This window comes from Corvus hawaiiensis, chromosome 11 (genome assembly GCF_020740725.1).
Source record: "Corvus hawaiiensis isolate bCorHaw1 chromosome 11, bCorHaw1.pri.cur, whole genome shotgun sequence".
In the NCBI taxonomy this organism is placed as follows: domain Eukaryota; kingdom Metazoa; phylum Chordata; class Aves; order Passeriformes; family Corvidae; genus Corvus; species Corvus hawaiiensis.
Window position 1 is genome coordinate 11,829,255 of NC_063223.1, and position 13,002 is coordinate 11,842,256.

General features: G+C 41.4%; 1 protein-coding gene across 1 annotated transcript in view; it reads right to left on the reverse strand.

The window, feature by feature from the left end:
• Positions 1–12,607, reverse strand: part of PRKAR2A (protein kinase cAMP-dependent type II regulatory subunit alpha) — a 60,906-nt gene extending 48,299 nt beyond the window's left edge. The window contains exon 1 of the mRNA XM_048315535.1: positions 12,180–12,607. Coding sequence (XP_048171492.1) covers positions 12,180–12,429 — 250 coding nt within the window. The 5' untranslated portion in view covers positions 12,430–12,607. The remainder of the gene's footprint in view (positions 1–12,179) is intronic.
• Between the last annotated feature and the right edge of the window lie 395 nt (positions 12,608–13,002).

The following is a 13,002-nucleotide window of genomic DNA, read 5'->3' on the forward strand; positions in this document are numbered from 1 at the left end:
CACAGCTATACCTGCCAGGTCAACCTGAGTTCAGGACCGTTTAATTATAGGTATGTAGGCAGAATTTAACAATAGCATCCTACACGTAAAAGAAGCACATAAAAGCCCACAGTTCTTTGCCTGGGTCACTTCACATTTCATTACCAATTCCAGCTGACATGACTGATTTGAATGATGAAACATAGTGTGTTTTAACATAAGGCAAAACTGCAATAGGTTGTGCTGTCATCTGATTTGATCTGAATAAAAGAGCACAAGGAATTTCAATCAAGTGTCATTTCAAGCTGATTCAGAGCTTAATCTCACACATCCACATTTAACTCAAGGCATAAGCACACCTGTATGTGCCACGCAAGGCACGCTCGTTCCAGGGTATTCTGGACAGCTTTTGATGCAACGTTTCCATGTCAAGGGAGGCGGTCCTTCCCTTCTACTCAGCCCTGGTAAGGCCAGACCTGGAGCAGTTCTGTGCCCAGTTCCAGGCTCCCCAGTACAGAAGACTCACAGACATACGGGACAGAGTCCAGCAAAGGGCCATAAAGGTGATGAGGGGGACTTGGAGCATCTCTTGTGTGAGAACAGGCTGAAAGAGCTGGGACTGTCAGCCTAGAGAAGATAAGGCTCAGAGGAGTTCTTATCAATACCTGAAGGGCACTGAAGGACAATGGAGCCAGTTTCTCCTCAGTGGCACCCAGTGCTAGGACAAGAGCCAATGGCACAAAGTTAAATACAGAAAAGGTCCACCTGAACATGATGAAACACATTTGTGCTGTGAGGGTGAGCATGCACTGGCATAAATTGCCCAGAGAGGTTCTGGAGTCTCCATGCTCTGAGATACTCAAAAGCCATCTGGACATGGTCCTAGGCAACCACTCTAGGCAGCCCAGCTTCACAACAGGGGTCAGGCAAGATGAGGCCCCTTCCAAATTCAACCATTCTGTAATTCCACAAAGATACTCAACAGCTCATTAAAATTCATGCTTTGCTTCCAGTTTAAGTTCTGATGGCCAGAAGGCAAATAGAAATAAAATTCACCTGCAGGTAGATGCATCTAGTTTCAGACATCCTTCTTCCAGGTAGGTAACTACAAACACTGACACAGCCATTGCACAGATTTTGGGCTGCTGGGGTTTAATTTGTTTGGCTGGGTTTTTTTAAGGGGAATAAGGTAGGAAGAGCGAGGCTGAGAAATAGCCTGGACTTCTACAGGTTGTTACTATGGGCATGTTCCTCGTAACTGCAAACTGAGCATTTTCTTGGGCATTTTTAAAAATGTTCAATGTTGACACTACTGCAGTATACCAAACTAGTTCTTATTCTAGTAATGCCACATAAAAGTAGCATCCACATCCTGGACAAACCTCAGCAAGAGTATCAACCAGCTTAGCCAGTGTCACAAAAGGCATCTATTATCAGCTGATCAGCTACGACATCAGCTTTCTATGGTTTAGCACTCTATCTTGCACACAGAATCACCTCTGAAGACTCATTCTTGCTTGAACAGTTTGTAAATGCCCTTTCTCAAACCAGTCTTTCTCAAAAGATCAACAATTTAAGATGTCTCAATTCTTCTGGAAGTCTGACTTTTACAGTTTTGGGGGTTTTTTATTAAGTGCTTGAAGTCTTTTTTTATAAAAAAGACTGACAACATGTTGTTGATCTGTGAAATTTTAAAAAATTTATTCAAATAGCTAGTGTTCCCATATGTGATATGTTAAAAAAATTGCAGAAAAAAACTGTATAATGTATCACACCACATTTTTAATAACCCAAACCAGAAAATGTTGGTCAGTTGCTTATAAGAAGTTCTACATATACTTGGAACTGAAGTGATTTGCTTTCCAGTTTAAAAAAAAAAAAAAAAAAAAAGGCAAAACAAAAACCAACACACCAAAACCCCCACACCAATCCACAATTTGTGTCCTTGCTATATATAGATTTACCTACAGAAGTGACAGAAGAGGTACACTGGATTTACAGGATTTTATACTGTAGTTGGAGCTTCAGAGTCACGGCACTGGACAGCAGGTTTTCTGCCTTGCTTTCCCTCATCTCTAAGGTGCAGGATCCTCTGTGTAAGCACAACTGACTCTACAATTCATGATCATTTTCTTGTCGGGTGCTTTTCTAGTGACAACAAAATGTGAATTGCACCCAGTCCTTCCATGCCTCTCCAGCAGCCAGCACAGCCCAAGCTCTGCAGGACGGTGACAGCCAGAGGACTGAGGGGTGACACATACTGATCAGGGAGAATGTACACAAGAGTATGAGCAATTCCACAGAAGCATCATTAACATCTCCAGCAATTTATGATATTATGAGCATACAACATGAAGTACTACTTCATTGCCAGTACAATATACTCATCAGTAATTCACAAGTGAACCTTGTTTCATTGGTTACAGCTCCTTTTAGTAAATAAAGTATAAACAAATTTGACTGGATTATAAATACAAATGTTTTAAAATTTAAAACTGTTTAAACTTCTAATCTGGTCAATCTTTAGGCTGTGGTACACAACCAAATTCATGAACAAAAACAACTTCTGTACCACATCTCAAAAAAAAGTTTTGTAGCTTTTCTTCCTTCAGATTTACACTTCTAACAACATTCAACAGTCACTTAAAACATATAGCTGTAAAAAGAATCATCTCCATGTGAAAACATATTTTGACAAGACAGCCCCCCACACACACACTTCCAGTAATTGCATCCTGTGCACTTTCACAGGAAGAGGATTTTTGGGAAAGAGGAAGGGTGAAGACAGACATATGTTCTCTATCCTAAGAAGGGTTAATAGTAAAAAATATCAGTGTGTTCTACCCAGACCAGGAAAATCCGCTTTTACAGAGTCATTTAGGTTGGAAAAGACCTTTAAGATCATTGATTGAGTCCAACCAACAAACACAACACTGCTACAATCCACCACTGAGCCAGGCCCCTAAGCACCCTGCCGAACCTGCTCATGGATGCCCGAAGTCTCGGCAAGAGGCTTGGACAAATAACATTCATTCTGACAACATCTGGATGTAACAATAAAAACTTCCTCGACCAAAGTGAGCTGCAGCAGGTGGCAAGTGCTGCATGGTTCAGCTTCTAGATGAACTGATTTTTAGTAGCAGAATTTCTAGGATACAACTCCCCCGAGTCACACAGTGCTTCACAACAAATGTACACACTGCAGATCTTCCAGCTATGAAAAGCTAAGTGTCTGCATGTAAAAGCTAAGAAAAGCTAAAACCACTAGCAAAAACAGTACACATCATCTAAAGTTACATTATTTCACAGTGCTATGAAAAAAATGGTAAAGAAGTTAATTATTAAATGTTTCCAGCAGTAAGAAATTAAAGTTACTTCACAGGGATATAAGAGATGCTAGTAAAAAATACAAGTTGTGTTTATGGCTTTTTGTCATAGTTACACCATCTCAAGATTAGAATTAAAAACATTGTATCCAGTGATATTTAACTTCTATACACTACAGAAGTTGGTCTCCAAACCACCACTGAATAGCATTGATTTTTAGCATTTTGTAACAAAAATACGCATGGAATCTTTCCCCCGCCCTTCCCTCAAGGTGTGAAAGACAGAAGACTAAATGTTAATCTATTCTAATAAGACATCTTTCATAATTTAATAACCTGAGATACCTTTGAGTCTTACAAATACTTTAAAATTTTAATTAGAAACATGGATAACATAAAATGTTTAAAAACTGTTTCTGAACAATTACTGTCTAAAAATAAAAAATATTTTTAAAAAAAGAGGTAATTCAATCTTCGAATTTTCATTCCAGGGGGCTGTACTGGAGACATCCTTCAGAGAAGGGTACCCCCCATACCCATGACAACCAGAGACTGACCAGCTCCTTGCACTACAGATGTCCTTGAGGAAGCAATTCTTCCTGAACAATCATAATTAGCACAAGTGTTGCCACAGAAGTAAGTGTTTACTGGAGCCTCACCAGGAAAAATAATACAAAAATATTTGTGGGGTTTTTTTTTTTTAATTTCTTCTATGGAATACAGTTTTCTCAATAGGAAGCAGAAAACAATATGCTGTCCCAAGGGAGGAAGAACCAAAATGGAAATGAAGAGCCATTGTGACATCCTGCTTTATAGCAGTTTGTCAATATGCAATCACCAAGAATGAGGAAATTGGCACTACAGTTGATTTAAAAATACAGAGGAAAACTACAGAGCAGTTTCTCAACCCTCATCCAAAAGCTGCATTTCATTCCCCACACAAACTCCACACATGTTTTTACAATGTTCTGCAACAAAACCGCTCAGATCCAGAAGGACAGAACAGTGACTGGTGGGAGAACATGCACTTTCCCTCCAACATGCAATCCTAACCCTTCTTCACACAACAGTTTAGAGTGAGATTTTGTGACTATTTGCTCAGTGCTGCTGGTCAGGCCCCTGATCAGACCACCTTGGTCTGGACTTCACTAATACCCAAAAAGGAATGCAGGGTTCCAGACTTCTGTAAGATGACCTCACACCAAAAGCTGACATCATGCCAGCCCCTGCAGGCTAGAGACCATTTCTGAACAGAAGCAAAGCTGTTCTGCAAGCCACCAGGAAATAAAATGAAAGAACAGAGAGTGCCTTAACATTTCTTACAAAATAAACCCCAATATTGTTGTTGGTTTTAAATGACAATAAAAGCAATGCTACAGAAGGAATACCTGCAAGTTCCTACCTCATGCCTCGAAGAGAGGCTGCTCCTAGAGATGTTTTCTCCCCTAAAGAGAATTTCCATGTCTATGCACAGAGAACTGCCACTCTCAATCACTTGACATTTTTACACAGAAAAGAAATGCCCCTGTATGGAAAGGACTAGAAGCAAAACTGCTACTAATACAATGCCAGCCTTTATTATATACAATTTATTGTGTATTTATGAAACAGAGGCCAAATCCTAGCAGTATGAACACTGTAAGACAGGGAGCTTTACTCTAGATCTCCTCTCTCTTCTAAGTATCCTTCCCACTACAGCAGAGAACACTGCAATCATCTCCACAATTCTCACAGGCAAAACACCAATGACCACAAAACAGCTGCTTGTTCTGCACAATGGATTTCTGGAGTTTCCATCCAATGGCCCCGCTTTCAGATCCATATTTTTAAAAGAAAAATATGCTTTTTCATTAAAGGATCTCATAAGCACACAACCTTTATTAGTATTACTATCTTGGTGCAAGTCCTTTATACATGAGCATTTTGTCCACACTCAGGTTTCCCAAATTCGCCCAGAGTTGCTTTTCTAACCAATGTTTTAATGATTTACTATTCCCCTTGTTTCATATTACAGTGGTGTATAAAGACATTAAAACTGCAGATTGGAGAAGAGTACACACCATTTGCTGTGGAACTGACAGTACCTCAGGAAAAAAAAATTAAATCTACATGAATCAAAGAATCTCAATGTATCAAAAACCACCAAACAATTATTACATACCAAAAAAGTACTGATGCAAAGACAGGCATGGAACACAAAGAAGCATAACTAAAGGAATCTAAAGGACCATTACAGAGGAAGGAATAACAACCCTCTAAAAGAGGAACCAGTACGTTTGTGAGTTATATTTATTACTGTCTCCCTCTTCTTTCACAAGAAAATATGAATGATCATTCATGAAGCTGAAAATGTTACTGAAACCAGTGGGAAACATTCATAGCTCATCTTGGCTACATTTCCAGTCTTCATTTGAATAATGAGCAACTGCTCTGTCAGACATTAACGCTTTTTAATGACTGACTGGTGAATAGCTTGAAGTGAGCTTGTTCTCTGCTGTCTCCTCCTCTTCCCCGAGATCTCCATTGTTCTATTTATAGGTAAGAGGGTACAAGAAAACTTCAGTATGAGCACAAGGGGAACACTGACAGAATTGCCCCAGCATTCTAACATTAGTTTATTAAATGAACAAAAAATAGCAAAGTTAAATAGAAGCTAACGTTCAGTGCAATGTCTAGTACTGATATACGATATTTTCCTTTAGCTTTATTTTAGAACCAGCTAGAAGAATATAATTTCAGAAGTTTCATACAACTTTTCTTACCATTAACTTCTTCAACACAGAAACACATGCTTTTAAGAATTCAGCGTTATCTGTACAGTTATAGCAACTATCTAAAGCTCTTTCAGAAAATAACAAGCCTAATAGTTATGTGAAAAGTTACTGGTATGCAACAGACTACAAACATTAATTTAAATGAAATTTTAAACAAACAAACAAACAAAAATACTGCATGCTTCCTCACATTTTAGGACATACTGATCACTTAAAGCAGAACAATTATGTCAAGCCATTAACTGCAAACTGAAACGAGGGTATCTTTCTCAAGAGCTTGTAAGGAATATCTAATAGATGCTACAGGAATATTAACAGTGCTGAGGGAAAGACGTTACAAATAACTCTAAGTATACTATGTCAAAATTGCAAGAAACTTAGTTTTTATAATTAACATAGATGTTCATCCTTCCTGATGTAAACCAACATACACTTAGCAATATCCAGGGATATCTGAATTTAAGTCAACCCATCTACAATTCTCTGTTTCTCAGCCAGTCAGCACCTTTTATCCCTTTATTTCATACTTTTAGTTCTTTTACTATCTCAGGTAAGGATGTATTACACACACATTCTGATTACCTTTCCTTTGTACAGAGGATTACTGATGAAACATTCCTTCAAGCTCCATTGAGCTACAATTGGTGGCTTCCTTAGACCTACATTATTTAATTCAAAAAATTCCTAGTCTAACCTTGTAATACAGTAATTGCAACCTTAAGAACAAATGCTGAAAAGCTGTTTTATTGTGATAAACAAAAACAGAAGCAAAAAGGCCTCCAGGAAAAAAAAAGGATTTCCATGTTCTGTCCAAGCAACTAAGCCATTAAAGAAAAGTAAAATCAGTCTTCCTTAATACTTAGTTTATCTTCAAAATTCCCCCGTGAGAACAAGATAAATATAGGGAGTGAAGTTCCATTAGTACTAACAGGGGCTACTCTACTTAATCCTTCAGATTTAAGTCATGGAGAACTGCCTCTGTACAAGCAAAGACGTGTGCAAGTATAGCAGCTGCACAACAGCAGCCCTTCACTTTGTATTTTTTGTTAGACTCATTCAAGATACTATGCTGCCAGAATTAATAAAATTAGAAAATTAAATGCAGAAATATATTCCTCTTAAAACATAGATGCATCACTAATACTTTGCTTTATAATTGATGTCATGTCATTGATGGAGATCAAAGAAAAAATAAAATTCTAAAGCTTCTTCCATACCTTCAGGTCACTAGGCTTGCTCGAACATACCTTTTAAAACTTAAAGCAAGAATGTGCATTTCTTTTCTTTGTATACCAAATTCAAAGGTTTAATACAGTTAGATCATAGAAGTGTTTAAGGTGGAAAAGACCTTTAAGATCATTGAGTCCAACCACTAACCCAGCGCTGATCTATAGCTTTTTCCTCCACCTCCCTAAAAATCTAAAGACTACTTAAGTAGAGCACAAACATCTTTGTTATAACAACTATTAAAAAAAAAAAAAAGGTATGCAGAACTAGTAATTATCAGATTATGAGAGTGCTCACTCTGCTACCTAGATTTTAAACACAGTAGCTACTCTTTGGACTCAATTTGTATTGCACATTTTAGAAGAGAGCTACTGTGCTTTATTCCCAGTTAATTAACAGTTAAGGATGAAGTAGGTAGGCGAAACCACTAGTAAAAAGTTCAAAGTACTTTAATTTTAAAGCTGATGGTATCTCATAGCAACATGTGCAGTATCCCATGAACCTGAATTACATCTGAAAACTTCAACAGTATTTTTCAACAGGACCACTATTCTTCTTATGCTATACTGCAGAAGTCTTAACATCATTCAACTTCTACAATTCAGTAAGTTTCATTGAAATATTTCAAGGAAACAGCAAGGAGTTATGCCTGACCTGTGAATTGATGTAGGCAGAGCATAAATGCTTTGTGATTGATATAACACAGTGATTTCTGAGGAATTCCAAAGGATATCAGTTCAGAATAAGAAAGCATAAGCAAATGATGTTTAAGAATAAGAAGACAAGCAATCTAAAACAGGTTTAATATCAAGTGTTTCCATTAACAATTAAAAAGTTAAATATTTCAAAGATGCACTGAACTCATTCTGTATCACATTCAAGATCTAACGATGTAAAAGAGCATTTCTCTACTCCCTTCTGCTCAGACATTCTACTGATGTTTTAAAGATGACATTTAGCAAATCCTCGAATTTTAATTGAGAAGCTCAGTGCAGAGCTAAAGAATCTTTTCACCTGTCCATGATTCATATGCACCATTTCCCTTCACAACAAGAGAGCATACTGAAGAGGATTATTTCAAAAGCAAAATACTAAGAAGGGTTCTCTTTTGCTCAGGGAGCAGCTGAAAAGCACATCATCTTTCCTTCAATATCAAGGCGAAATCCTGAGAAGGAAAAATTTTATTTGCAATAAAATACTTGTAATTACTTGAAACATCTGAGTTGCTCAAGTTAGCGTAATTCCAAAAATATTTTAGTTCCATTGTTAGTTGTATTTAATACCTCCAACAACACATACAGGTGTGGTTTTATTGCTACAAAAGATAAGACAAAGCAGCAAGTTAATGGTGCAGCACTTTGCACCTTTGTGCAGCTGTCTCACGGGACAGGGAAGCAGAGCCTCTGCCTTCCTTCAGGTGTGCTCCTCAACAGATTTCCCAAAGCCGTGACTCAAACAGTGAACAGACCATATCTCTGGCTTTAATTTCACAGCCTTAGCACATCCATTCAGAGCCTGCTTGTTAAAAGTACAAGTGTCATGGTCAAGGACACACTTTAAGAATACTCATCAGTCCTTGGTTATATTCTCAGCCTGATTTTTGAAGGTCTTGCTTTGCACCTTTCCAACCCTCCCAAGTTCTCAATTTTGCAGTTATACCGATCAAATAAAGGCTCTGAGGAAAGCTTTGCATCTCTTAAATTCTCTGCCACAGCCCAGTGGATAAATGTTTCTGGAGGTTCCTCCACAACTATCATCAATTTTATTTCCACACATTCCTTACAATGCACTCTGCTGAACAGCCACATCCTGATGTCCTTAAAATGAAGGATGAAACTCCAGGGTGGTCAGACAGGAAACAAACCTGGAAATCATTTCCTAAGCATCACAAGAGAATAGAAGTCTTTTTTTTGAAACTAGCTAGCCTAGCTAGTTTCAGTGACTTTTACCACATGGATGGAATGCCACTATGGCATCACTATGACTACTCAAAGACATTTGCCGCATGGACTACACCACAGGCCAAGATCTCCTTCTGACTTATTCTTGCTTCTATTAACTATGCACTCAGAGCATACAAAAAACTCCACATAACTTATCTAAAACGTTCTCTCAGTCCGAGTGTGCAGGTGCAGCCTAGCGACATACACAGATTTAATACTGGGCCAGAAACAGACACATGAAGACAAGCACATTATTTGTGAAGATCTTTCCTACTCAAACATATACAATAAGGGTAATTATTTAAACTAGCTTTAAGTTTCCTTAACGTAATGATTTACAAAATCAACTGCTCCATTTCATCTTTTTATTTATAAACAGACATGGAAACATGTTTAAAACATCCATTTGACCTGTCACAGCAACTCAAAGGTAACAAAGCATAACCTAGGAAAGAACAGTGAAATTCACTGAAGTCTTTCCTAAATTGTCTAAGATGAAAAACTGCAGTCTTAACAAACGGGACTCTGGTCCGTCCAATGAGATTATCTGAGTCTCTTGTTGTGTGTGTTTTCCCTATCTCCACATGTTCTTTAAATACTAAGCAGATATAAGCACCCAGGATCTTGTCTTCCACAAGGCACAGGTACTGTCCTATCCATGACAGTCATCAGATATCAGAACCTCTGACTTAACATTTTTTCATTGATAGAGATAACAGTTACAACAGAAACCTAATTAACACAAAGCCATGGTTGACTGTCACCCACACTGCTAAACAACGTAAGAAACAATTATTTCTCTGACCCTACCGAGGGATCCTCACCTGCTGTTACAGAGAACATGGCACTGCTCCTGAGAAACCACAAGGAGGGAACAGCACAGGTTTTCAGAGAGGAAGCAAAACAGCATTACTGACAGTGGCACTTGCCCAAAGGGCTCTACTACAACAAGTGACAATGCCCAACCTTGTTAATTTAATTTTCTCTGTAAGATAGAAAGATGATAAGCGGGAACATGAAGCAAAGGAACCACCCTTCTGCTTTGGACAGCCTCACCATGTAAAGCTGCATTTGAAAAGCTATATGCCACCATCTAATTTTTACATTTTTATCTGGAAACATTTAAACTTCAGAGGATCCTTCCAGCTGAAGTTGCAACATTCAAAAAGAAAATTTTACACTTACTTCTGTGAAAATGGTAGTTCAAACCACAAATCTAGGTAAACTGATCACAAAATAGCAAAATTGCACTCAAAGACATTAGATGTTTTGGTGGAGTGGGTTTTTTGTTTGGTTTTGTCAGTTGGGGTTTTTTTTGTGGTTTGGGTTTCTTTTTTTTAAGGAAAATATTAACTACAAAGACATTGAACATTTTTTTAAAATTACATCCAACTATCTACTGCAATTTTTCCAACCTGGAGTTTAATTTTAAAATACATTCTGCAAGAAACTCTATCTTCCTTCATATTTAGAGATGTTTGAAAATACCACTGACTTGGCTGCAGGGCAAAAAATCACTTATAATTTCCATAAATCTCTGCTCATACTTGAGCATTCCCTTAACTTCAATTCAGTCACCACCAGTGTCCACGTCTTTACCCTTCGCCTCTCATCTTTTCTTCTTCATGCCCTAAACAGAGCTTCTGCCTCATGAGAAAAAACATCCAAATCCAGACACTGATGCAAACTGGTTTTTAATTCATTCTGACTGTACATTTCACTCTTGTCTTCTCATACATTCCATGTCCTGTTTAGGTTGTCTACTTTGAAGAGCTTAAGATGTGTTTTACTTTGTGAAGTTCCCAGACTAAAAGCGCTGCAAAAATAGCTGGTGTCTCAATGCTTCCTTAATAAAAACAATTATTTGTTCCATAGCTTAACTTCTCGTTTCTCTAAAACTATTAACCACGGAGCAGATGTTAAGAGCACACTTCATCCACAAGGTGACATCCAGTAATTGGTCTAAAAGAGGATCCTCTATCAATAAAAGTCAGAAACCTTTACGTTATAGGTCAAGGGCACAAGACCTTCAAACGAGGGCACTGAAAGTTCAGGGAAAGCATGCCTTTTCTCACCTTTCCCTCCTCTTTAAGCTACTTTCTAATAATGAGAAAGTACCCAGTGATTTCAGGTCCAAAATTCTGGGTGTGCCAAGTACCACCATGCACAAGCATTTTAAATAACTTCTCACACTGAGGCTCAATTACAGCCCAAATTACAAACACTCTGCATAGCACAACACACACAGTACAATTCTGACAGAATAAAAATTTCAGTATTGCAAGTGGCATTTCATTGTCCAGCTCAGGTTAAGTATCTTTTCCATCTTCGAGACTGGCAGTATAAACAGCAATATACAGATGGCTTTGAATTCTAATATGTTGCTAAATAGCGAAAGTTATTTCAGTGCTTTACAACAGCCACTTTAAATACACAACAGCAGCAATAAACCACCCCAGTTTCAGTGAAAAAAACCCAACACCACTCGTCCACAATGATTTAAAGACAGAAATGTAAAGTACAGAAGAGGTTGCTCAATAACACATGATCTTCCCTATCACATGCTTGGCAGCGCGCTCGCTGCCCGGCGATACCCGGTCAGACCCCGGGGCACTTCGGCGGCCCAGGGCAGCGCCAGACACTCCCGGGACGGGGCTCTGGCCGGAGTGTCGGGGCGATCCGGGGCTCCCGGAGCACCGCCGGCGGCCCGCGGGGAGCCCGGGGGGCGGGAGCGGCGGCACAGCGGGGCTGCGGGAGCCGGCGGAGCCTCTCCCCCATTCAATCCCTCCTTGCTGCCCGCTCTGCCCAGCGGCGGCGGCCGCGGCAGCGGTACCGGGCACGGCGGGGAGGCGGCCGACGGCCCTGGGCTGCATCCCGCCGACAGGACCCCGCGCTCCCGGCGCCTCCTCAGCGGCAGCGCCGGCACTTACGCTCGAAGTCGGAGTCGGACTCGTCGTCGCCGCGGTCGGGTTCCTCGTCGCCGTTGGACTCGGTCTGCATGGGCTCCCCGTCGAAGCTGACCACCCTGCGGCCACCGCCCGCCTCCTGGTCGCGGGCATCCCGCAGGCGGGCGAAGTACTCGGCGGCGAAGCCCAGCAGGTCGGACGGCCGGTGCCGCAGCACCTCCACCGTGTAGCCCTGCAGCAGCTCGGTGAGGCCCGGCGGGATCTCGATGCTCATGGTGCCGGACACCCGGGAGGCCGCCTCGCCTCCCTCCCTCCCTCCGTCCCTCCCCGCGTCCGCGGCCGGCGGTGGCGGTTGCGGTGCGGGCTCGGGGCCTCCCAGGCGGACGCGAACCGACTCCCGCCGCTCCGGTCACACGAGCCGCGGGGCGCGGAGGGGAGGGACGGGACGAGGCGGGAGCGGCCCCGCGGCGCAGGCGCGGAGCGGGCGCGGGAGCGGGCGCGGGGCTGCGGCCGCGCGTGCGCGGGGCGGGGGGGGGGGCGCGTGCGTCACCGCGGGGCGCGGCGGGGCCGGGGCGGGAGCGGGGAACGAGAAGCGGGCACGGGGGGCGGCGGAGGCTCGGGGGGAGATGGGGTGGTTGACTGGGTGTGTGCGTAGATGGTTCAGCTCTTTGGAGAGCTGATGGGCGCCCGCCGTTCTGCGCCCGCCGGAGTCGTTAAAGCCCGGTCACGGCGCGTTGGGCCGGGTTTGAGCGGGGTTGGAAAACCTCTTGACCAGAGCTGGCGGCGGGATGTGTGGAGCGGTGGAGATCAGGCAGGCCCCTGGCCGTTGCTGCTGCGTTTTTATTTT